The sequence below is a fragment of the Pelecanus crispus genome, chromosome 9, assembly GCF_030463565.1.
Source record: "Pelecanus crispus isolate bPelCri1 chromosome 9, bPelCri1.pri, whole genome shotgun sequence".
NCBI lineage: Eukaryota > Metazoa > Chordata > Aves > Pelecaniformes > Pelecanidae > Pelecanus > Pelecanus crispus.
In genome coordinates, this window is record NC_134651.1 from 32,348,464 (window position 1) to 32,375,592 (window position 27,129).

Below are 27,129 nucleotides of genomic sequence, written 5' to 3' on the forward strand. Positions count from 1 at the left end.
CCCTTCTAGTTGTCTTATTCCCATTTAGGACTCCCTACAGCATTGCATCCAGGTCTTTTTTAGGTGGCTTTAGTTGCTGACCTTCCTGCTCTGCTTGTCCTCCCACTCACTCCAGACATTAATTGGTCTATGGCACTGTAAGTCGGGATGCTGACACAGGAAAAGACCATAATCATAGAATCATAGAATGTACCCAGCTGGCCTAAAAAAATACTGCTGCTCTGTTTGATATCACTGTAACTGAGCCTGTGACACAAAACTCACATCCACAAAGAGCAAGTGGTATAGGGAATCAAGCATTTAACAAGGCCAAGCCACACAGCTCTCAGGCTGCTCAACTGGGACCTACATTTACCTCCTAAACCTGGGGACTATTCTTCACAGCAGCAGGAGTTTGGTGATAAGCAGCAGATGGGGCTGGGAAGGACGGAAACATCCATCCTTCTGTCATTCTCAACCACATTATCACCAGCTGCTCCCCTGCCTGTGTGAAATCTGCTGGCTGGAGCACAAGAGAGGACAAGCCAACAATGCCAGAATTACTCCCAACAGTTCACATCACATGTGAACACTGAGCCGCACGGAGTTTGTCCCACCTACTGAAACACAGCCATGGAAAGAAGGAAAATGGGGACGTAAGGACATGTCAGGTCCTTAAAAAGGAAGTTACTGAGAGCTCTGCTTGGACACCCAAGCACGCAGATGCTTGCAGAGCTTTCCATGGCCTGTCTAATCACCAGTTCCATTCGTAGTTTGACATGGTGATGCTCACTCAGGCTGCTATCAATGAGAACATTTAGACTGGCTCTTAAGAACAAGAAGAAATAAGAGAGAAGAAATGGCTTGGTGCAAGAGCTGGAAAAGAGCACTGAATGGAACACACAGGAAGCAGCACAAAGATGGAGTCAAGGGGGGAAAGCAGGCTGAGGAAGAAAAGAGGATACAGGATAGATAAGGGAAAGGGGAAAAGGGAAGAAGTTTATACATCCCCATGCACCAGTCTGGCTTTGAGGAGCGAGTCAGCTGCCTAATGCAGAAAAGAACTGCTTCCAACCAGACCCCAACTCCCCTCAAACCAGTCCTGAGCAGCTCAGTCAAGTTCCTCAGATTTCCTGGCTCAAACAAAAGTTTAGGTGAGCACCTTGCAACTCCCTTGCAGCCTGCCAGGCCCTAGACTAAGCCACTAAAATAAACTGACCATACACATGGTGCAGACAGAAACACTTCTTACAATGAAATAAGAGAAGCAAATCATATGAAACTCACTACTCAATTTGTAAGAATTTCTGTCTTTGTTTTGATTTTTACTGTGAGCTTTTACTCATGTGCTTTAAATGTTGCAGGTCAGACAGGAACAGATTCAGAAGGATGGGTGTGATGTGAACTGGTACAAGGAGATGGCAGGGAGAATCTGTGAGATGCATCACAGCAACAATGGGTCAGTATTTAATAGCAGGTCAGACAGAACTAAAGTCTTTGACTGTTCAATACAGCCACTCTTTTTTTGTGTGTACTTCTTGTGAGTGGTTCCTGGACCCCTCCCATGCTAGAGGTTCATTTCCCCTCCCACAGCTTTCTGGGCTTTATGGATGAAATGTCTGATATGAAGGAAGATAATTCTGTCATTCCTCTGTAGGCTATACAGGGCTTGACAGGAATAAAAAAGGAACAATCTAAGGCTGCTGCTTTCAAAGGGCCCCAGAGGAGTCAGGAACCCAAATGGTATATTGTCATTTAAAGACATGCACTTAAAGGCTTTGAAACCCTTCAGACAAACCACTCATACTACCCACAGAAGACAAGGCATGAGGAGCAGACCTGCTGAGAGGCAAGCGGCCACTTTCAGAGCAGCAAGTCAGGCCAGTAACTCTTGGCAGTCAGTGAACTACACTGTTTTGTGTCATGTCTAACAGCCTGGTTGGACTGACTGAAGACAGACTTGGCCAGCCCCTAAGGATTCCTGACTGCTGCTACCCAAGTGGAATAGGACTAAAGAGTACAAGGGCCTGAAACACAGAGACAAGCTCACCTGATGGGTTCTGCTTACACCTCTTTTCTTTAGGTTTTTCTGTCCCCGAATGAGCAGCTGTAATTGTGGTGAATGCTTGGATTAGTATAGGATTGTTCCCCAAAACATAATACACAGTATTTTAGTAACAAACAACTTTTATCCCATTCACTATCACCCACTCTGCTACTGCATGTGGGTCTTCCAACACCACTTCATTCCTTTTCAACATGGTTCCAGAAAGCCCCTTATCTGCTTAAGAGGCAGACATAAATCCCCAAAACAGATGCTATGTAACCTGCTCCAGGGAGAGATCCCTTCCCTTACCTGTCCTTTCCAGCTTGCGGCATTGCAAACACTGCATGTTTTGGTGCTCTTGCATGGGGAATGGAGGGAGGCCAGCCTCTTCTGCTGGCGTGTTATTTATCTCTGCATGAAGATGCCGAAATTACATTTCATCTGGTCTGTCTGCTATGCTCCAATTAGGGAGCATAAGAGAACGGCAATGTCCCACATGAAGGCAGGGGGACACATTGGCAGGATAAAAATCTTGTAAAGAAAATTCTATAAATGGTGTACCTAAACAAAATTATCTAGGCCAGTGGTTATGTTTAGTTACTACCACTTGGACTTAAAACTCAAAGGAAACTCCAGAAGTGGGGTAAATTTTAATTCCTTCCAGCACATGTATTCTGGTCCCACATCTACTCATCTGATATGCTGTGAACTCCATGTAGCAAACTCACAAACAGGTGGACTCCGGTTACAGTGATGTGTAAATAAACTGCCACATTTAGCATCACTGTAATATGCAAACTGCTGTTCTACTCATAGTGCTCAAACTCCTCTTGCTTGTTGGGAATGGCTTTGCTTCACAAGGACTTCACTGATGCACAGACAAAGAACGAGTACTGCTTTACCTCCATCCATATTCCCCCTTCTCTACATGTTTGCTCCCCATTGAAAAATCTGTGCTAAAGTACATGGACCTTGGGAGCAGGATCCCCACATCATCATTTTTTACAGGCTCTGGAGTGCCAGAAACCTGGGGAGGACTGAGAACAGGGCACTACTGAAGGCCAGCTGCCTGCAAGCTTAAAGAAGGTACCCCACATATATAAACAATCACTGATCACAGCTGAATCCGGCTCTGGAGAGAGACGTGGTAAGCAACAGCAGGAGGGAGTGAACACACTTACCGCTGGAGTTCTGAGAATTGCTGTTTGTTTCTTCAAAGTTGTTTTGCGCTTTGCCTTCCACTCTCCTGCTGAAAGCACTTTCTGCTGGGTGGAGAACAAAGCAGGGATGGTGACTGGTCAATAGTAGATGCAGAACCACACAGACAGGAGGCAAGACAACATGCTCCTGCACCACATAACAGTATACCCTCAATACAGCAGAAAGGTCAAATACCTCATTTTGGAGGCAAATGGGCCAGATTCATTGAAGGGGTAACAGGTATTCATTTCTTGAATGCCTTCTGGCTGAGATGGCCTGGATTGGCCCTTAGGGAGCCCATGAACACCAGTCCTGACTGAACCAGAAGGATCATGGCTTCCTCCCCTGCAAAAACCCCCCAACCCTTATCTTCCTCTTCCTTAAGACAATAAGCAGACCTTAAAGCCTCTGGCACAGGTGACCAGGCCTGCAGATTGAACTCGGGTCCTCACCACAACATGTAGAATGTCACCTACAGAAGCACTACGTCAGCTCTTCCTGTGCTTCCCAGTAATCTGCATTCCCTTCCTAAACACCCTCCCTGAAAGGTTCAAGTGCAGGACTGAAGGGTTGTCTCATAGCCTGCCCACGATGTCTGGAAAAGCTACAGTAGATCCTCTGGTCCTCTGTGCTTTCCAACAGTGAACTCACTACCCCACCCCTCCCCAAGGCCAAGCAGGCAATCCCTGCTCCTCTGCACCACTGTGCTGCCAGCCAGTGCTCTTGCCAGTTCACTTGCTTTGCACACTTCAGCAACAGCCCAGGGCAATTTCCCAGTAACTGTAATGGGAGGACTCCTCCAATGTGCAGAAGTGGTTCCTGACCCTAGCAGTAGCTGCAGTGTCCTGAAACGTCACTGTACAACACAGCTGAGGTGCCTCCCACCTTCTCAAGCTGGTGTCCCTTAGCACAAGTTCAACAGTACAAATAGTGTGAGGTCTCATCTCTCTTCAACTAGGTTTGCAATATCTGGGCAAATGTATTTACTGTAGTGACTCAAAGGATAAACTAGAAATAAATAAAATGAAAGGTGAAGTGGCCAAACTAATGTGTATGGGCTATGCTGTGTAGGCTCTTACCATACGTGGACTCATTCATGGAGTCCACTGTCACGCAATGGATTCATCTGAACATGGCTTAGCAAGGCTCTGCTGAGCTCAGCGGCATGCAAATTGTATAGGGAGGGAGTTGGGGTGAAGGAGCGTTTCATTCAGGAGTGACAGGGAATGTTGAAAATTGGTATCAGATCAGTATTTCATTACGTATTTCTGCAGACCACTGGAGTGGTCAGAGCTGCTGTCATGACTTTCACAAAGAGGCACCAGCTCCCTGCAGCCTCACAGCCTCCCTGTGCTGAAGTGTGGTTCAGACACATAGCCTTTATGTCTGATGTGGCTAGAAAAGACGCGAACTGCATGAAGCTCCCAGCCCATGAATTTTGGTCCAGCCAATCCTCAGTGGACCCTTCCAAGTCCTGAGTAGGCTTCTCAAATTCCCTATCTACTACATTCCTGACTCTTTCTAAAATGCAGAACAGGAAACCTTGGTAATTCAATCAGTTAAAACAGAATCCCATAAAACAGGGCTGAAAAGGAACTGGAGACTAGTCCATCCCCCTTGACAGATAAATAATAGGAATGAGAGGCCTTAAGTAACTAGAACACCAGGTGGCACATGGTGGGGAAAAAGACACCATGACAAAACGGATTAGGCCAAACTACCCCCCCCCAGAGACCCAGGTTCAAATCCTGGCTTATGTCACAAGTGGAAGTGAGTTGGAGGTGTCCAAAAATGTTTGGAAAAAATTTGCATGGTATTTTTGTCCTCATCCCCTATCCTCCCCCCCCCCCCCCCCCAGTGTGGCAATAAGAAAAAAATGGTTTAATGTACCTCCTTGGACTTACTGTGTCCTTCCCACACAGGAGAAGGCAGTTGACGCAAGTTTTCTCTCTCTCTCTCCCTCTCCCCCCTCATACCTGAACTTTTTGCAGGCAAAGCAAAATTACCTGTACAGAGAAAGTAAGTGCCACTCTACTAAGGGTCTGTGCGAACACTGTCAATGGAGTGGTACTCCACCATCTCTGGTATTATCCAGGCCCATGTGGAACATCTCTAACAGCAACACTTGGAAGCCATCCCTTCTGGAGACTGTCTTCCTGACAGGTGTTATGGTCAATGCATTTGTACCAGAAATTCAAGAAGCTGCTCAGATTGCCTTTGTACAAGACACTGCCTTGAAAGACACCACAGAAATGACGCCACCAGATAGACAGGGTAGGACCCTCAGACTAATACTAGTTTCTTAAAGATCAATCTACCAGGATCAAGCATCATGCAATTCATTCCTCCATACAGGAAGAGAACAGCTCAAAGTTTTTACCCAATGTACTGATATACTTCTTGATTAGAGAAGTGGCAGGGCAGGGGGAGTGCCTTTACAAAAAACATTTCCCAGTTACTGCTCAGATGAATCTGGCCTCTGACCTAGGAAGGTTCCCAGTTTTTCCACTTTTGTAAGAGACATGAAACTAAAAGAAGTTGTTTCAAGTTTAAGTAAATAATGAAAAAGGTTTCTCAGCTTTAACTCCTAATGTGGTTGAATTGGATGGACCTCAAATTAGTAATAAAATCATGTAACTGTTTAAGAGGTGCAATAACAATATGGAATCTCAGGACTCACAAGCTGTAAGAAGACTCACTGCAACATCTGGTAGTTGAGGATATGTGTGTCATTTAACAAAAAGCATCCTTGTTCAGCATCCTGTGGCCTCTCCCACCACAGCCACCTCTGCTACTCTGCATCTGTCCATGCCAGACATTTCAGGGGCATTTAAACACCAGCTGATTAACCACCCCTTATTCTATACTGAGCTGGAATAAATATCTATCAATCCCACAGATTTAAGAGACTGCTTCCCTGATGCCTGGACGTGTGAATGCTATGTCTTACATTCTATTTATTAATAGTTATTTTTCAGTGCTCTTCGCTTTCTATTTTTTTATCCTTTTTTTTTTTTAAGTTTTGATCTTGTTTGGAAGGAGGAAACAGGGACTATGGGAGGATCAACCTTAACATGAGTCTTCTAACACCTCTGTAATGGTTTTGTACCACTAATTTTGCTGCTGGAGCCCAGCTTATATCTCGGTGGTTCCTGTGAGGAGTGAAGCACTGTGAAAACACTTATAGTCCATTTCACTTCCTCAGGCACAGGTCTAGCCCTGAAAATATCACCTTGAGGGAAACAAACACTAAATGCCCAAACAAAGCTGAAAATCAAACAAAAGTCCCCACGCCTGACAAGCTACTATGCCAATCCTTGTCAGGAAGCTCTCCTCAGTTTGTGACACCAGGATTTGAAACAGGGTCTTTTGTACCTCATGCTTAAGAAAACAACTTGTCACTGGGAAGAGGTAATAAAGACCTACTGCTGATCTAAATTTTTATTTATAACGTGCCAAAGGACCTAATCCCCTCAACTGCTTCTGGGAGTAGCTTTTCTGGGACAGTCATGGATGGAGCAGACTGAGTCCAGGAAGGGTCAAAAACCAACCCAGCGCAGGATTGGACACTAAGCAGTTAAGAAAGTTGATGGTAGAAAGGCAATTGGTACCTGTGATGGCCTTGCTTCCTGGGGATCCAGAATTTGGAGCGCGGAACATCTGGGATTGGGATGCCGGTGGGACACCGGAGGGGGTGCGGTGCAGGAGGGTAGAACATCGGTTTATTGAAGCCGGTGTTTTTTTGCTGGATTGGCTCGCCTGTGTCTTCACTGCCACGAAGAGTGGAGATCGAGAGAACTCTGGATGTGAACACTCAGAACTAGTGCCTGGACAGTCAGTCAGCTCCCAGATCATGTGCCTTCTGGGAGGGTTGTTTTCTAACAGCCATGCTTATGAATCCCTTGCATGGGGACCTGCAGCAACTGTGGATCCACCGATCCCATGTAACAAATTTGTTTTCCCCACTCACCCGAGGGGACAGATTCTTGAAGCTTGTTAGTTCCCTTCCACACCTTTAACTGCCACGTGACCAACCCATTCCTCCTCCAGCAGGAATCACCCCATCCATCCAGGAGTACTATTTGATTGCCATGACCTGGCTGGGTATACCTGCATCTCTGTCCTTCATTTCCATACATGTAAGAGTCTGAGTTTTGAGAGCAGGTTTCTAATGTGATACTCAGAGCTCTGAACAGGGAGAAGTTTACATCTTTGTTACTTGAGCCTTGCATAAATCCCAGAGATCTCCAGCTACATTCCTTGTTTTGCTAACCAAATACAAAGGAACGGGGGCTGTTGGTAATGGAAGGGAATTAGGAAGCAGAGTTCTCATCCTGCAAATCAGGAAAGGCCTTTTGGCCCCCATCTCCATTCAAGTACTGGTGACATGTGGAGAACTTCTGAGTATTACTGGGATATGCTCATTGAATGTATCTACAGTTTGGTCTCTGCAATACACAGCGAAGATCACCAGGAATTTTCAATGCCAAAAGTCATATGAAAAACCTTCGGGAGGACAACCCTTTGGCTAGGCCCCATGGATTAAAAAAACAATCACAAACATGGAGAAACAACCTAACAACCCCCTTCATTCCCCAGTGGCTTTTTCCATGGAAACTTGGATACAGCTCCTGAAGCTAAGTCCCACTCCCAACCATCTGCCACAAAGAATCACTAAGAAACAAGGTTCATATAACCCACAGCCCAAGCTCACTACCAGTAATTTCTATAGTGATATTTTAGGGTGCCTAAAGTTGGGATGGACAACACTAGCACCTGTTCATCCTATATAGTATAATTCAGAAATACTTATCCACATTGAGCAGTTCTCCATCATGGACTGCCATGGCAGCACAACAGCCTGTCTCTGAAACAGGTGAGAAGAAACGTCACCCAGAGTGGGACTGGATGCTCATTTCCAAAATCTCATGAGACATTATAGACCTCGAATGTGAACTGTTCTCATCTTCCCTGTCAGCAATCAGCAGCACTGGAGAGTGAGGATGCGTACATTCAAAGCGGCTTGCAAAAAGATACTCAAAGGAACAGTTTTTTGTTTCACTTGATCTGTTACACAGATCCAAGATGACATTTCCTGTAAGTGTTAGTGTACTGCTGCAGAAGATTCTGCACTAGGTTTTCTTGTAGTTTGGGTCAAGATACTTCTCCTCTGCTTGGTCTCTGGCCAGCTGAATAGGCAAGAGGCTTGCTTTTGCTTCCTAGACTTCATTTCAATCTCCATGGATAATCCTCCTCCAATTCCTGCCAAACTGCTAGCAAAAATGTAGTCAGATATGACAATTTCCTGCTTAAGCATCGTCTAGTTTCCCACGAGGCCCATTCCCACCAATTGCTGTTTTATTCCCCTTCTATACCAAGAGAAGTAGCAGTCAGAAACAAAGAGCATCCTCTGCAGTCCAGATACTGCGGCGATCTGCGATACGAAGAAAAAAGTCTCAATGCTATGAAGACTTGCAAAATTACTTCTTTTTCCTCCCAACTTAAACAAACAGTATGTTTTTCAAATTCAGACCCCAGAGAGAAGGCTGTGCCATCTGACACTAGGCAGAGACAGAGTTTAAGCCAGCAAGACAGACAAAAGAATATTAGTTCTAGCAGTCTGGAGGATGCCAATAATTCATTGAAAAAAAGTTTTAGTTTTTGGTTCATCAGATGACGAATACCCTCTGAAGACTAAGCAACACAAGCAGAGACAATCACGTAGCTCCTCTGTTCTGCTCTTGAAAAGTCATCTTCACTGTGGAACTCGCTGCCTCAGGCTGATGAAAAGGCCAAGTTCAAGGTATTTCCAAAAATGAAAATACTGAGTTGCTGAGTGGTTACAAAAACCTCCCGCCTCAAAATCTGCAGCTAGACAGCAAGACTAGAGACAGCATTGCAGACAGACGATCCCATAACTGCTGCTAAGAAGTTTTTTAAACTTTCTTAGAAAGCATCTGAGATATGCCCAGCTGAAGCTAACATACGGGAGAAGTGAGGGCAGGAGAGCAGTAACATAGAGGGTAAGTCTCACTGAATGATCTCCCATCACTTGGTAAACTGAGTGCACTGTGCTACAGTTACAAAGAATGGCACATGGTGTGCTAAAGAATACAGATGATATAGGTGATACTTAAAAGATGGGCGACTCCACCTTGGTAGCAGGAAAAAGAACTTGTTCATTGCTGTGCTCAGTCACGATGGCTGTAGAGGAGCTCTCAGGGCAATGATGTAGCTAAAAAGACTGAGGTACTCTTTGGGTATGCAATCTTTTGGGTATGCACTTTCAAAGGGGATCAGGAAGACAATGTTAGCTCTTAGTTCCTTCACTAGACCCAGTGCTAATGCATGCCCTTCACAAAGGTGGTTAACAGACTTGAGAATATTCAGATGAGAAGGCAAGAGGATAAATAAAGGACAAGAACAGCATACCTTACAATGCAAACATCAAGTCAATCCTTTGGCTTACCTGGGAGTCACTATGAAGTGACTTGACAGCAAGCTATACAAAGGTCTAGAAAGGACAGAAATTTGGTAACTTAGTCCTCCTTCACCTAGGAGACAAAGTTATAAATAGGATCCAGTGACTGAAAGCTACAGCTGGATATTTTTAGTCTTAATTTAGTGAGGGTAATAATTCATCAAAATAATTACCTTAAGAGGTTGCTGTATTTTCTGCCACTCTTAACACCAAGATTCGATGTCTCTCTAAAGTATATACGTGAGCAATTAAATCAAGGCAATCCTATAGCATGTGTTACTCTGGTCAGTCCAGATGTCACAGTGGTCCCTCCTGGCTTTCCTGTCTTTGGTAAGACCTTCAAGCCCTGTGAGTGGCAAACTGCAGCAGCAAGTAGAAAATCTGACAGACATTTCAACATGTGTCCTCAAAAAGATACATAAATCCTCACACTACCACGATGCACCACCACAATAGAAGAGAGATCAGATTATCTCAGTAAATTCACTTTTTCCAGGTAAAAATTCTGCCTAATAATTCATGTTACACATTTTTTCAGAAAGATCTTGTCAGGATGGGTAAGGAACCATTGGGATCATTCAGATGGAATTATACTATCACCTCTGGAGAAAAAACTATCTTTAATGAATATGATGGAAGGTGATTCCTTAACAATGGCCTGAAATTCAATACACTGAACGGAAACCTCTGCTATTGGAAACAGGTCTTTCCACAGGAAAAGCCCTGTGCTCAAACCTATCAAATTCTTAATGTGCTGCTTTATATGTACAAACAAATATTGCCAGTGGAGCCTGTTGCTAAGGCACTGTGGGATCAGAGAATGGGAAAAACATCTGAACTCACAGATTTCACTCACTGAGATGGAGGAAGCAAAGACACACCATCCAACTGGAATCTGGATCGTTTTTTTCTTGGTGAGGCAGGACCTGTGTGGAAACTAGATGCGCTACCAAAAAGGATCCCTTTCCGTAAGAGAAAAAGCCATGATGGCAGCTGCCTGTAAGAAACACTGCCGTGAAGCACTTCTGATGAACAAATTTTATCCAGTGTCCTTCACGTTAAGAAAAGTAAGTGAGCAGAGAGGCTTGATGAACTTCTTTGAGCACCTCAGGTGTCAGGGTGGGTAGATCTATCTGTCCCCTACGGAGCCAAGTATGATCATGGGGCTGGCAGGGCAGGGTCTTCGACAGCTAGGGCCCATCCCACAGACCCTGAGAGAGGTGAGCAAGACAGGACTGGAGATGACAGCCAGGTTCAACCAAGAGTCCAAATCATCAGGAAGTTCATCGTGATGAGACAGGTCCGTGATCAAGCTGGAAAGTCAATCCACAGGTCAGGGGCAGGATGAGCTCTGGTGAGGATAACCAAGGCCAGACACATACCAGCGATCCTCAGGGAGGTCCAGAGTGATGAGTCAGGGTTGACGTCAAGCTGCGGAATCAGACTACGGGATGGGGTACAGACCAATGGGATCCACAGCCAGGCATGGGCATGTCTACAACTGAGCTGGAGACCAACATCCTACAGTGTGGCTGAGGGAGGGACTGATGATCCAGAGTTGAGCTGAAAAAGGGGGTTTGAATGTGGGTGGAGGCCCCACATGGGGCTGGTCAAGGCCATCAAGACCTATTAGCGCACTCAGGGCCCTGACGTCACTTTAGATTTTCATCATGCAAGCAACAGACATGGATAGTTCTCCAGATTTTAGTGCCCTCACGACGTACTTCCATGACCAGGGAGTCTGTTACCTTATCTGCAGTTACCAGAAGAGGATGCGATGAGTGCACACTCCTGAGCCTGGGCTTACCAAGCTAAAACCCACTCTCAGTGGCTTTTCTAGGCAGTCTACTTCCTAAATGCACTAGGTTTTCTCTGCACTGTAAATACATCATCTAAAAGCAATCACAATAGCCCAACCACCTGCAAATGCGGTTAAATCAGTTCCATCTTACAGAGCAGACAGAGCCTGGAGGAGGGCAGAAAGAAATCTCTGAAGCCTCCCCCTGTGCACCTACGTTCAGAGACATTTCTAAAACTGGGACAATGAATGTGCCTACAATCCACTTTTTTTGGAAGAGTGAATAGGCTGACAGAAACAGTATAAGAGTATGTATTTTAGAAGAGTAATAGCCCAGTTCCAAGCATATGAAAAAGCCCCTACCCCTCACTAACAAAATGAACTTTCAAAGGAGACATTTGGCATTAACAATTCCAGGGAACCCCACAGCAGAGCTCTTTTCCAGACAACAGGTATTCAGCAGCACTGACCAAAAATTGTCCTGCAAGGTCCTATTGACCCTGTAGGGTATGAGTCCTTGTTTTAGCCCAGTTTCAATGTTTTTTTATCCATTATCACAGAAAACCAGAAAGACAGGCTCCGGAAGGGAAGCTTGCATTCAAGCAGAGAGACCCCGAAAGTTGGATTGGTAATGCTGAAGTGTTTTCCTTACCTGCTCCCACTATGGCTATTTTTTTCAGCATCTGCCTTATAACCACAAGAACAAGGCCAGGGTAAAGACACAGTCTTAGCTTTACTTCTTCTGACTGCTAGGGCCTGAGAAAAGTCAGCTGTGCTTTTCAGAAGTCATGTGTTTACAGCTGCCTCAGGACCTTGGTTTATAGGCAGAGCAGAGTCTGAACAGTAGAAAGGTGGGAGGATATACTGGCCAGCCTGCCCTGGGAGCTAATCATGCCCTCTCCTGTATGCTCATCAGGGTTAGTGGTTTGTCACTGTAAATCATAAATCTTACTGGTCATGGGAACTAGGAGAGGAAAAAAGGTTAAAAAAAAAAAAAAAGGAAAAGAAAAGTTTATGGGGAGGGGTTAAACCTTATGAACATATTATCCTGATCTGACCTTAAGTGTCCTCACCGTTAAAGATATTTGCTGAAAGGACTGAAAACCCATCTGCATATCTCAGTGACTGCTGGTCTCATCTGCAGCAGGGGCAGCTTCTTTTGCTTTCACAAAGGTTACTGCAGAAACCATGGTGTGAGAATGGCTTCAACCCCAGCATTCAAAAGAATGCTCCTCCCCCTCCAAAACTGGCTTCTGGTAGTCGAAAAGTGGGCATCAGGACCCTGTAGCTGCACTGAGCACAGGATGAAGGGCAGTATCTGTGTGGACCATTTGCATCTGCAGTAAGACCTGCAGGGCCACTTCAGGCAAATACAATTGTGTTTTTCTTTTATGCTGGATAGCCTGGACTGGAACCAGCAGTCGCAGCCTATTACTACAGATGGTGGAGAGATATCCATAATGATAAATCCCCTTGAAATGGCAAGTACTGGGAAGGTAAGGATCTGTTCTTGCTGAGCAGAGATTCAATGCACAGTCCTTACAGCATACTGCTCCTTAGCTATCTGTACAGGGGTGGACTAGAGGCACTAAAGCCTTGGTGTCTGGGCGCTGATCTATACTAGGAGATAGATCTACTGCTGATCACCACCAACAGCTTTCCTGAGGACCTGAAAACACCTGAATTAAGAGGTGGAGTGTGGGGGTACAGGGATGTCTAGGAGTAACTGTTATGTGTGCAATCATAAGCACTGGGTTAATTCCCTTGGGCAGATGGGAGATAAGAAGACTAACTTTGTGATGATGGTGGTAGAGGTATTTTATGCCCTACACCTTCTACCATGACCTTGGTCCATCTTCATGCTCCAGAGAACCTGCATGGGGGCCACCAAGCCTTGATCCACCTTAGAAGTGATAGCCTGGTGGACTATGTTCCAAATTTATTTCTACATATGTCTAAAACCTTATTATAATAACTTACAAACCTAACTAAAGCTGAATTTGGTGAGGAAGGAGTGTGTGCTCCCCCTGCTGGCTGTGGATGAGCAGCTAAAGAAACCCACTAAGCTAATGAGCTCAGCTCATCCATCCTCATCATCAGCCAAAATGCTGGCAGCAGGACAGACGTGGGCAAGAGCAACCATGCTGGCTCACAGCATTAAAATTGCAATAAAGCACAGGGCAATGCTATGAAAGAAGCATGAAGTTCAGGTGTAAAGAACTTTTCTGCATACTTTTAAAGCATCCAAGACCAGCATGTAGCAAGAATTTCTCTCAACTGTTTTACTAAAATTTTGCACTGAATTACACTTAAATGCTCATTAAAACCTCCCCTTTGTCTGGGGAGTGCAGATCGTAGTGTCCCTCCAGAGTGCAGATCGTAGTGTCGTGTAGTATGCTGAGAACTGCCTTTTCCCGAGCTCCCTGAAATAAATATTTTATTGCCTGTGATTTAGTAGCAAGCTGCCAAGGTAATTCACATGATTTTGAAAACCAGTGTTAACTCACTGTTTGAACTAATTTCTCAGAAGCTCGTAAGACAGATGCGTGTACATTCATTTATTAATTAGGGGAGTCCAAAAATTTTGTGCATCACTTCAGTTAAACAATAAAATAGAATATCAAACCCCCAAGGAACATATGTAGAATTGCATGGACTTTGGTAAAAGTTCAGTGACATGACAGACCTAACAGCAATAGTGTCCCTCTGAGAAGATTCCAGCTCAGTTTTACAGTGCCCTGGTCAGCACATGATCTACGTCCTGCCAGCTGCAATCCCACAGGTCCAGTGAAAGGATCCACAAGAATGATACTCTCTCCTACAACCCTCATGTTTACCACCAGCCACCATAAATCACAGTCTGTAATGAAACAGATCTCCAGCAGAATACTCACTAATAGGTGCATGCAGCGCCACATGTTCTTGGTAGGGAGTGTAGTATTTGTACTGCTTGCCACAGAATTCACAGGTGTAATTGCCAGTTTCTGTGAAGATGAAACAAATACAAAGATCAGAAAGGAGTGCAGCACCCTCTCACACAATCACCAACTTCCTGACTTTTTCATAGAAACTGGCCAGGTGACTAGAGCATACTCCTCATCCACTTGGAACTTATCTGCCCTGTAATTCACACATTCTCCCCAACAAAGGAAACAGTTAAAGCCAGTGTCCAGAGTGATGGACCATGCACAAAAAGTTCAGTAGAACTGAACAAGCTACAGGAGTTTATCCCAAAATTACAGCAAGTAAGTGTGCAAAACAAAGGAGAGAATCCATTTCTAAAGTCTATATTACAGATGACACAGTTTTGTCTTCTGGTTACAGATAATCTGTGATGTGTGGACAACAACAACAGTCAAACTAGGAAACAAGTTGTCAAGTTTAAGTCTTAATTACAGAACTTTTATGCTGGAATTGTAGATTCCTCTTGTAGGAGGAGGGGCTGTTCAGCAATAACTGTGCTAATTCCTGCTTTGTGGGTACTTGAAATAATGAAGTAGTGTAATGATACACTGACACTTCCTGGTCCTGCCAGTGCTGGTAAGCACAGAACTGATAGCAAGCTGAAAGGCAAGGGAAAATGCAGGGTTGATCAATTGTTTCCAAAATGGAGAATTGAGAGAAATGCTTCGGCAAAGTCTGGTCCTCTCTTTGTTTCACTCTGATCTGTTTGATGAACACATCACAAAGGCAGTGTGAATGCAATCACCTGCCAACTCTGCCAATACACCTTAAGACCCTCTCTAATCGCTGCCAGATCGCTTTTCTCCTGAACCTTTCGTCTTCTCTTTGCAGAGCTCTTGAGCAGAAAACATCACAAAGCTGCATTTTTTAGGGACAGGGCTGCTGGTGTTTGGTATTCATTTGAACCTAAACATATCTTTCAGCACCCCTAAGGTTCCAACACCTCTGCATAACACAGTGTTTTCTGGTTTTCCTAGAGGTACTCCAGTTAACGCCAGATTTGAAACCCTTGTACTGTCTCTTTAACATTCGAAGCTGTATAATAACTCATACTTGGACCAATCTTCTGAAATGGCTCTGGCTCCTCCTCCTTCACTTCATCTGCTGCTATGACGGCCTGGTCATAGGGGTCTGCAAGAGAACAGAACCAGCAAGAGAGCTGACAACACCCTCAGGTTTTCCTTCTACAGCTGCATAGGCAGTGAATGCTCCTGCATCTGTAATGACATTTTCATCTGTAACAATATTTCGAGACAGGAATTATAAGCCAAATGACTCCTCTCTCTGACTTTTCCTCCTCCTCAGGTGCCCCAGGCAGATATTACCCCCGCCCCTTCCAGCCCAGTAACATGCCTTGTAGGTATATAATGTTTAAAAAATACAGAGAAAGACTGAACAAACACATTGCAAAGCCTGATCCATATTTTCTGATTTTCTTCCAGTGCATCTCCTATATAATGACGTTATACTGTCTCAACATGGGCACAGTAATGCAGCCTGCAAGCAAGTCAGCTAACAAATACTGACCAGTGACGTTCTACCATCTAAAAGCACAGCTAGCAACAAATCAGAACCCAACCCATTTTATAAAATAATTTAATTTATGCCTTGAACAATTCAATAAATCACCAGAGACATGAAACACCTGCTTCTTTGATTTTCAAAAGCCTGATCAATTGTATGTACAACAAAAGCCTGGTATCTGCTAGGGCTGGGCATAAACCTACTGGCTGTACACGTTGGGGGAGGGAGAGAGGATGCTCCTCTCCTGCTGCAATCAGTGACAAAACTCCCTTGACTCTTACAAGTGTAGAATCGGACCTGCTGTGCCTGAATTACTGAATGTTTGAAAAGGTTTGTGAAATAAAGCACACAAAGGATCTCAGCTTACCTGCCCGGTTTTCTGGGGCCCCTTCCACACTAAAAACTAACATAGAATAGAAGAAGGAGGGGAAGAAACAAAACAGAAATTAAATCCTCTTAAATGGCCTTGTTTTCCTCCTGTATTTCACGTACCGCTTCAGCATATTTCAGCCCCACAGAATAAACCAGGCTTTGTGTCCCAGTCCCTCCTCTTCCCAGCAGCATCCACACAGGAACTATTTGAGCATGCCCAGCCCTAATATACACAGATTCTCAAGGCCTTTGTTCTGGCACTGACACAGCCCCATGTGAAGTTCAGATGCACAGCTGCCTCACGCTTGTGTTTGCCAAGACACAACCAGCCCCCTGGAGGAACTGAGACAAACAGTGTACTTGCAAGACGCAAGTGGAAGCCGTTTCCAAAGCCATCTCGTAACCCTAGGCAGAGCTCCCTGAACCATAGCTATGAAGACGCATTTCTGACAGAAGCAGACATGTCACCTCACAGTGACTTTCAGTCCCAGTAATTTAATTTTGGCTCCCCATGGGAGGAAGTGAGCTTGCTGTGGTGCGCTGCAAGAGAACGCTGGTTGTTCTTAGAGCACATTCAGATGTCCACATGTTCCACTTAAAAACAGCAGGTTTTTTGGACACTGTGTATTGTGAAAATCCACTTGCTTTTCTGAGATAGTCCAGCCATTCAAAACTTTCTGCTTTCCAAGTGGCCTCTTTCTAAAACTCTGCAAGGGCTCCCTCCTTGGCCAAGTGAGGAGCAATACCAACAGGCTTGCAGCATATGCAGTGAGGGTTTGGACTATCTGTGGGCTCTGAGTTGAGGAGCTTGAGAAGCCCAGAAAACAAAGGACAAGCCAAAGACAGTATGTTGTTGCTTCTATTTTCCTCAATGTAGAAAAACAAAACACTGCTTCTGGAAGAGGGTGTCTGCTTCTGTCCGAGTGTCACCAGCCTAGGCCACATCTACATTCACAGAGGAAAAATTGGCCTGTAAGGTCCACTGACAACTGCATCAGTTCACTACCACAGTGATTTACAAGAACGAAACAACATTTCTCAACTCTGAAATGTGGTTTCTCACAGAGGAACATGTTGGGAACAATCCTGTGAAGTCAGAAACCAAAAGGCAACCAACTCTTGCCCAGCGCATAGCCAGACCTCACAATTTACCTTGAGGGACTCAGTTATCGCATATCCATCCTAACCATGAACCTTAATACAGACAGGAGGGCTGCAAGGACCACAAGTTCCAGCACAGGCTGTTATTTTGATGTACACAAAGAGAATCAAGCACAGCAAACTTCCTCCTGCAGTGCCTGTGGACTGTGCCTCCACTGACAAAGGCAAGCAAGCCATGCTGTGCAATGTCCTGTACATCATGGGCTGCATGGTCCTGCAGAACCACATTTTGCCTTCCCCAATGACTTCTCATTCTAGTTTGGGTGTCTGAGTGTCAAAACAGTACTCACCATCCACGGCATGCAGGTCTCTGTGCTCTTGGAAGCAGCTATAGTATTTATATTTTTTCCCACATATGTCACATGTGTACCTAAAATTGTCTGTAGGAAAAAGAAAACAGGCCACTTTAGAAACTCTGAGGTAAAAGGCAAGCACTCCAGACAACACTGCTCAGTGCATGTAATGCAGTTACATTCATCGCACATGCTCCATCAGATCTCTAAGGCACACAGACAACCACTGCTTCACAATGACCCTCACGTGCCCCATGCTATATGGCTTGGGGCTTATTCTGATTTCTTATTTCCTATTCAGGCAGCTCTGCTCTCCAGTATAGCCTCCGTAAGACCTCACAGCAATGAAGACACAGAGCAGCAGGCACTGCTGAAATCTCCTTTAGAAGTTCAGGGCTACAGTAGGCAAGTACTGGTCAGGATGGGGACAAACTGGAAGAACTAAACACAGAGTCAATGTATGAGCTGTTAGAAGTCAAAGTCTTAATATGCCAACTACAACACGGACTGGATGTGCCTACACACTCATACCATACTTGGTTCTCCCTGCTGCTGCTTACTGATTACTAACTGTATCCAAGATCCAAGGGCACATTGTAATAAACAAAACAAAAGAGAACCAACAATCCAAACACGCAGGACAGTAAGGTGCTCAATGAACAGGAGGACTGATGGAGCTTGGTTATGATTCATATATGTTTGTACCCTAAACCCCCTCCCCTCATCTCAGCAACAAAAGACCCCCTTCACCACAGCTGTGTGGGGAAGACAGACAGATGCAAAAAGCTCAAGATGCTTATGAATTCCTTTTGGTCTCACTGAGGACAATGAATGTCTTTGGCTCAGCTATCACATCAGTGTAAGAGGAAAATTTCACTTGTCAACTTGGGGGGGTTCTTCCATCTTCTGATGTCTGACATACACTTTGGGGTACAGACTGACACCCGTAAGTAGTCGCCACACTGCATCTTGCAGCATTGTACTTGTCAGCCGACCACAGTAGCCGATGAGTCACATGCTACCAGCCAATTGCAAACAAAAGTAAAACACATCAGCCTGCGTAGCCACAAAGGATCCTGAAACTAACATGGTTTACTTCACAACAGGAGCAAGCTAGGAGTGTACACATCAGCTACCGTGGCTCCACAGATGAGCTGCCATTCAGTAAGCTCCCCTGCAGTAGCTCAGTTGTTTCTATTCATGTATCCGTATGATTAGCAAAGTTAAAGCCTGTTTTTACCTCTTCCATACCATGTCCAAACACACCAGAGTATGCACATTAAGTAAGCTTTTATTTTACTTCTCAACAATTTTATTTTTAAAAGAAGTAAATGTTTTAAGCTAGCATGCATTGGTACAGTCTAATCGCTCACTTGGGATCACTACTGCAGTCCAGCAGCACATGGGGTTTCAACGCTAAATGAAGAAACACTTTCCGCCCTTTATTCTGCTTGGCAGAATGAAAGTAGAAGCTATGGTGATCTATAAGAGAAAAGTGCCAAATATAAAAGGTGTTAAACTGGGCACTGGAACTTTACTTCTGCTGCCAAAAAGTATTTGTATCTTAATCAGAGCACAGCAATGCTAAGCTAGATCTAAGGGGTTTTAAAAAGTCTAGGCTGAACAAGCGAGACAGAGCCCAGGCATATATACTGAGATGAAAAGGATTCACTGCTTCAGACAGTGCATTGCTTAAGGAAGAGCAGGAGGAGAAGCAAAACATGACTGCGAGAACATCCAAGTGATAAAAGCACTGGTGGTTCACATTTAACTGTGTTTATAATAATATAAACTTATGCAGTCTCTTTCTGCGGTCATACAACAGTGCTGAGGGTCTCAGTCTACCCTAGACCCTTTTTGACAACGAAGATAATCTAATGATTGCTAGTGAATATCTGTGTATCTGTTGCAAAAAAATACAGTCAATTATCAGCAGAGAAATTTCATAACGTGTCATCAGTAATCAGTCCCACATTGCTGGGCATCCCAAAGACAAGAACCAACCTCCTTTTTGAAGGATCCGTACAGTAGATGAACTGAAGACTAATCCTTCAAAGGAGTACCAAATACTAAGCACTTTCAGTACCTCCGTTTGGAGGAAGAAAACTATTATGGCCTTAGTTTGGAAGAAAAGTGCTCAATAAATAAGGAGACTTGTTAGAAAAGAATAAAACTAAATGCTAGGCACACCATCTCACGGACTCAAACAAGCATGGCTAGTTGTAGTTTCTGTAACTTAGGAAAGATTGTGAGGATCTCACTGCCAACAGCGGAGACTTCAGTAGCACATGCTGGGTATGACCACTTCCTTTCCTAGGCAGTGTGAGGAAAATGAAAACATGATAAAAGGAGACCCCAAGAGAATAGGGTTTTGCCTGTTTTGTTAGGGGACTGTTTTCCCTAAAGAAGAATGACCTCCAGAAATTATAGTAACAAGTCATTATGAGAAGTAAGAATTTGTTCCAGCTGGTCTTGGTACTAATCTCTTCCTCAACTCTTTGAAGGAGATAACGCCCAGCAAACAGTGCCAAGTCTCAGAGATTAGGAGGTTACAGAGAATTCAGAAAGTATCAGGAGACTGCCGATGTGTAGCCTAAGCTTTACCATCTCTGAACAATGGTCACTCTTCCAGGGCTGCATCCACGTGCCAGATGTCTTCCTTCTTACCGAATAAACTGTCTTTGTTGACAGTCGTAATACTTCCAGTGCTGTTCCCAGCAGCAACGTCTGTCTTAGCAAGAAACTCACTGAGCAGGATTAGCCTGTATGCTACTACTTTTCTTGCTCTAGGATATAACTATTACACCAAGGTAGATTCCAGCTGGGGCACCATACCCAATATATGTAACAGCATAGCTTTCAGTGGGAAGAGCTACAAGATACTCCAAAGTGCTCAGGTGTGCCTGCAAACCCATACTGAAACCCCCACCCCTAAACCTCTGAGGAGCTGGTACCAGACAGCCAAACTAATGCTACTTAAGCAAGTCTGTTCAGATTCAAGCTCTCTCCTACCACCGGGTAGACATTAACACAGTGCAGCTCCACCAAAAGCAAAGCATACCAACAGGCACTATTAGGACTTAAGGAAAAATACAGGGAAAGATACTAATTAGCCCACCAGCACAGAGGTTCAGTGCTGTCCCTTATTGGTATTCAGACAATGGTCCTGCAGAACCCTTGATGCAAGCTGAACAATCACTGTATTACACTGTTGCAAACCTACAGTTTCAAAATGCTTAAAAGACATCTAGTTAGAAACCAAACTCCAGCAAATATCATTCTTCCTTCATGCTCATGAGTATTTCCAAGGGGAGCAGAGATTCCAGAAAGAGGTCTAAGTAGTTAATGGCCTTATATCTTTAGTCAGCCCACATTTAATCTCATGAAATACACATATCAAAATACAGCATCACATCTTACTAGAAAAAAACCCAAGCAACAGCCCTGTTACAAGGCAGTTCCTCAGATACAAAGGACTGATGTACTGAGATGGCAAACAGGCAGGTTTTTCAAGTACCCCAAGAAATAACTCCATGGGACCTGGAAGCATTTTTGACCACTCTGCTTGCAAGTGCACCTCCAGTAAAAGACAGGGAACGTGCTGCTCTTTTCAGCCTGTCTCCAGGAGCTGCTGCAGGCTGGCTCCTGTCATGCAGTCTGTGTTCAGCAATGACTTGCAGCTACTGAAATACCCTGCCCTAAGGATGATCAGCCAGGTCATCTTTCTTCCCAGATGCTGCATTAAATATTTTGAGGGCTTTTTTTGTTGTTTTGCTTCAAATATTCAGCAGAGAAGAAAGCACATATTTCATTTCAGCAGGAAAGAGGGAGGGCAAGAGAACACATGCCCTACAGTGGCAGGCAGAAGAGGCTGCTTTTCCTTAGGGCACTTGGCCCAGGGCCTCAGTGGATTTTGCTCTAGAAACCCAGGAAGAGAACAACAGCAATCAGAAGTTTGTTGAAAGGTCAGGATTTCTGTGTCACAAGCTAAAAATACAGATCACTTATCCCGCCCTTCTAAGTGCAGGAATCTGAGACCACAAAAACTGTGTACAAACTAGTTTCCATTGGGCTCAAAGACCTCTGTGCAGCATCACAGAAACCCGAGTTGGAAACAGTTACATACATCATACAGATGACATCCCTGCAATGACGACAGCACATCCCGTTAAGAGTCTAGAATGATGGGGGTCTCCACACAGCAGGCTGCAGGAGCTTAAGGACTTCTCCAAGGTGAAGAACAATTTTCACCTGACCCAGAATTCATACTGACCTTTCAAATGGAAGAAGCCACAAAAGCTACTTGATAGACGAGCTCTCATGGCAACTAGACACTTTGCAGATACTCTTGAATCCTAAGTGATCCTGCTCTTATAGAGCACTGCAGAAATAGCTGCCTAGCAGGGACAGCCTCTAAATGTGGAAGGGCAAAACCACCGAATGTAAATAGATTGCAACAGCCTGCTGAGTTATTCCTGAAATCCAGCAGTGTTCCAGCTCCCAGTCAACAAAAAAGCAGCAAAATTAAAAAGAAAACGAGGAAGTCTGGACAGTAGCTACAGCATTACTTGTCCTGCTCCATGGTCAGGAGGGCACCTTGACACCAAAATGTCTGAGAACAGTAAAGGAAGGACCAAACTCCAGGAATTCCATGTTCCTGGCTCACCTCAGAAAACAAAGTTTCTGAAACAGTTAATTAAGTCCAGCAGCATCTCTGAAAGGGGAGGAGGACTGGATTTCTTAAAGCCAAGCCCGCTACAATACATTTATCTGTCATCTCTCTCTTTGAGGTCATGATGTTTCTCCCTGCAAACAGGCTTTTTGGGTGAGGCTTATGTGACAACAAAGTATCAGCATTGTCCCTCCAGCTACCGCCAGTGGGTCAGGTCACAGGATGGTCCATGAGATGCTCTGATGCTCAGTTTCACATTCCTTAACTTTTTCCTAAAAATCTGCTGCCAGATGCTGGAGTCCTTATGAGTCCTGCTGGTGATAAACACAGAGGGCTGGAGCTCGTGAGTGGCTCTGTAGCAGTACCTGAAAAAAGTGTCATCTTTCCTGGGATGTCTGCCTCACTGAAATGAACCATGAGCAACTCCAACAGTCTTCAGTAAGAGCCAACGTCACCAGGACTAAACCACCTGATGCAAAGGAACAGGAAAGGCTGGTATTTTCTGAGATATATGCCACATGCTTGTCACTGGGAAACACCTTTCCAAGCTGTGTCCAGCACACAGACTACCTGAGCAGCCTCCCTAGAAGAAGACCCAAAGTGCAGCTACTGCTTCCTTACAACAGAGCAGGGAGCAAAAACACCTGGGACCCACATTTGTTTCTGTGGATTCCACCCAGGGCAGCACAAAGACAGCTGTGTAGAGAGGCTTCTTCTCCCTTTCTGCAGCCAGAGGGGCACCTAGATGGAAAGGATCATATTTATGGCTTCCTAAGCTAGCAGGGTATTCCCCACCCAGGTTCGCGGACAATTCCTTTGACCTAACCCTCTGGCATCTTTAGGGGCTTCCTTCTAGATGCTGGACTGGCAGTGGGGAGAGGTAAAATGCCAGTTTGCTGACATACAGCTTACTGCCTGTAAACCTCCATCTACTCCTCAAACTGTGTTCTTGCACAGAAGTTATGAGCTTTACACCTGCATTTTACAGCCAAGTAGAGAGTTGCCAGTAAAATCAGTTGCAATCTACATCAGAGCTCAACTTAAAGGTGTCTAACAGCAAAATTCCTTGAAAAGGGAGCAGGACTGAGCCCAAAGTCAGCAACAATCCCTTAAGAGGATTAAAGTATCCAGAGTTACATCAGTAAGGATTAAATAATAATAAAATCCAGAAATTTGGAAAGGACAGAAACCCTCAGACACAAAGGCACAAGCCAGCTCCGAAGTAGGGGTTAGGAAAAAACTTTCCCTGGGGGCAAACTATGCCAAGATCACTCATTTCATGATCATTGACTCCCTTCCCACAAACACCTGGCCTTTGTCAGGAACACAGGAGACATCTGGGCACACACTGGCTTAACCTAGCATGGTGCTTCCCATGCTTCGCAAAGGGAGGTCCTCAGGCTGCAAACTACCAAGCCAAGAAAAAGGTAATCCCAAACCCTCACACAGAGGGGCCAAATCTGTTGAAATTACTAAAAACCAGTGCAAGATGTTAGCTCACCTCTGAGTTGGCAAGGGACTAAATGACAGGTAAGAGGGCATGGAGCCACAGGCTTGTGCTTGGTTTCTCACTGAAGCGTTTCAGAGCTTAGCCCCAGCTCCTAAGAAGAGCTATTGCAGATGCATTCAGTAGCTACAGGACTGACTTCACCTTACAGTATTTTTGAAGCTGCTTTCAAGTAGGTGGCCAGTGAATTCTATGAATTCTGTGATACTTTATCCAAACCATGTCAGTTGAATGTATCAGCACGATGGAGATGTAAATGCAGACCATCCAGGTTTGGAAACTTGATGCCAGCCTAGCAGGAAATTCCATACAGAGGGGAATATCCTGAATTAATTTCTGAAAGACAGCCCCCTTGTTCATAATAGTCTGATGGTCGCATACTATATTTTTTTTACAACATTTTGGGGAAAAGGTGTTTTGGGTACTACTCACTGGATGTTGAGAGAGAAAAGACTTCCCAGGCATTCTCAGGATGTTACAGATCAATGAATTTCCTTCTCCCACAGTTCGAAGTATGTTAAAGTTGAGTCCATACAGACAGCAAATATCAGCAATTTAAAGGGAAAATATTACTGCGTTTTACGATTATCCTCAAAATCAGCATTATGAACCAGGATACACAGACTCCATGGCACAATTCAGACACACCAGACAGTGTAACACCAGCAGATCTAGTTTCACACTTTTCATTCTGGTGTCACTTCAGGGAAGTGTTGAAATTGTAACTAAGTGTAACATAAAGAATGTTGAAAAGAGATTTAATATGCCACAACCAGCAATTTGACAAAGAACAGCATTAATCTTGCCTAATAGCTCTGCCTAGGCGTGGGCGGGGACAGGAATGATGGCAGCCAAACCACCTCACCTACAAAAGCAGCTCCCAGGGAGCGTGGCCAACAGGACAGGCAAACAGGGCATGGTGTGTCAGAAGGGCGTGGCACGTCAGTTTGCGCTGGCAGGGCATGCGGGGAAGGCGAAGTCCCCCTCCTAGCTTAAAGGGTAGGTTCAGTAAGTTCAACTGGTGAGAGGGAGCCTAGGCATGGCCATGGTATCCACCCAGCAGAAGGCTGTATCCTCTGCACTAGCCAGAAAGGATGTATCAACCCAGCCTCAGCTCCCAGGGAAACACACAGCCGTCCAGGTCTCTGGCTGCAGGGAGTGCCACCAGCTTGCACTGGGAACAGATGGCAGTGGAGCGAACAGCTGTGTGCGCTGTGATCAGGTGGACTGTCTACTCGGCCTGGTGGCAGAGCTAAGAGAGGAAGCAGACAGGCTACAGAGCATCAGGGAGTCTGAGCAAGAGATATAGACTGGTGGAACCATGCTCTGACCTCCCAGAAACTTGAACAGGGACAGCCACCAGAGAAAGCCCGTGATCAAAGGGATCCAGTATCCTCCCCTCACCAGGATGTAGGCAGGGTCTTAGAGGGAAGCAGTGAGTGGAAACGAGTCCACAATCAGGGCGGCAAGCGAACCCTTTCCTTGCCCACCATGACTCCCCAGGTGCCTCTACAATAGGTTTGAGGCTCTAGATGTGGAGGACCAGTCAGTGGATGATGTGGGTTTTGATCCATCTACACCAGAAGAGTCGCCAAGACCACAGAGACCTACCCCCCATATTACTACCACCTCCACAAGGAAGAAAAGACAGGTCACAGTTGTAGGAGACTCCCTTCTGAGGGGAACGGAGGGTCCAATATGCTGGGAGGACCCTCCTCATTAGGAAGTCTGCTGCCTCCCAGGAGCCCAGGTCAGACATATCACTAGGAGACTTCCCAGCCTGGTACGGCCCTCGGACTACTACCCATTACTGCTCTTCCACATGGGTGGTGATGAAGTTGCAGTGTGTAGCCCAAGGGTGATTAAAAGAGACTTCAGGGCCTTGGGATGGTTAGCGAGGGAATGTGGGGCACAAGTTATTTTTTTCCTCCCTCGTTCCAGTTGTGGGCGGTGACATTGGAAGGAACAGGCGGACCCAATCTATTAACACATGGCTCCGTGGCTGGTGCCACCATCACAACTTTGGGTTTTTTTACAATGGGATGGCCTATACAGCTCCAGGATTGCTGGCATCAAATGGGAGCCACCCTTCTCAAAGGGGAAAGAGGGTTTCTGCCCAGGAGCTTGCGGGGCTCATTGACAGGGCTTTAAATTAGATGTGAAGCAGGAGGGGAAACATACCAGGCTTGCCTGTGACAAGCTGTGGGATGGTACACAATGGTTAGAGGGATGAGGTGCTACTATGAGCCCTCAACCTGTTGCCAAGAGGCTTGCTGGGGATGCTGCAGCACAGTCAAAGTCTTGCAGAGATGAGCTGGGGGCTCCTGAGGTGGTAGGAGCTAACAAGGAAACTTCTGTGAAACACGTCAAGGGAAACAAGGGATGTTTCATTAAGAAGGCGACACAGCCAACAGCCCAGATGAAATGCCTCTACATGAACACACACAGCATGGGGAACAAACAGGAGGAGTTGGAAGCTACTGTACTACTAGAAAGCTATGACCTGATTGCCATAACTGAAACTTGGCGGGACAAATCCCATGACTGGAATGTGGCTATCAATGGCTACAGGCTGTTCAGAAGAGACAGGTGAGGAAGGAGGGGCAGAAGTGTTGCCCTCTACATAAAGAAATCAATAGTGTGAAGAGCTGTCCCTGAAGAATAGCCACATGCAGGTGGAAAGCTTATGGGTAGTAATCAGAGACAGAGGCAACAAAGAGAACCTTGTGGCTGGTGTCTACTACGGGCTGCCTGATCAAGGGGAGCCTAGTGATGAAGCCTTCTTCCTCCAGCTCCAGGAGGCTTCGTGCTTGCAGACTCTCATCCTACTGGGGGACTTCAACCACCCCAACATTTGCTGGAAAAGTCACATGGCAAGCTGTAGGCAATCCAGGAGATTCCTAGAATGCATTGAGGATAACTTCCTAAGCCAGGTAATAGACACCCCTACTCGAGGGGATAACTTCCTAAGCCAGGTAATAGACACCCCTACTCGAGGGGATGCAATACTGAACCTGATGGTCACCAATGCGAGTGAGCTCACTGGTGACATCAAGACTGGAGGCAGCCTGGACTGCAAGTGATCATGCGTTGGTGGAGTTCACACTCCTGAGGGATATGGGAAAAGCAAG

At 45.3% G+C, this 27,129-nt stretch overlaps 1 protein-coding gene across 1 annotated transcript in view; it reads right to left on the reverse strand.

The window, feature by feature from the left end:
* ZNF618 (zinc finger protein 618) overlaps nucleotides 1-27,129 on the reverse strand; it is a 79,461-nt gene that overhangs the window by 22,176 nt on the left and 30,156 nt on the right. The window contains exons 5-11 of the mRNA XM_075716599.1: nucleotides 23,143-23,232; nucleotides 17,817-17,906; nucleotides 15,523-15,600; nucleotides 14,400-14,489; nucleotides 6,838-7,053; nucleotides 3,208-3,288; nucleotides 2,030-2,086 (exon numbers count right to left, since the gene is read on the reverse strand). Of these exons, the coding sequence (XP_075572714.1) occupies nucleotides 2,030-2,086; nucleotides 3,208-3,288; nucleotides 6,838-7,053; nucleotides 14,400-14,489; nucleotides 15,523-15,600; nucleotides 17,817-17,906; nucleotides 23,143-23,232 (702 nt within the window). The remainder of the gene's footprint in view (nucleotides 1-2,029; nucleotides 2,087-3,207; nucleotides 3,289-6,837; nucleotides 7,054-14,399; nucleotides 14,490-15,522; nucleotides 15,601-17,816; nucleotides 17,907-23,142; nucleotides 23,233-27,129) is intronic.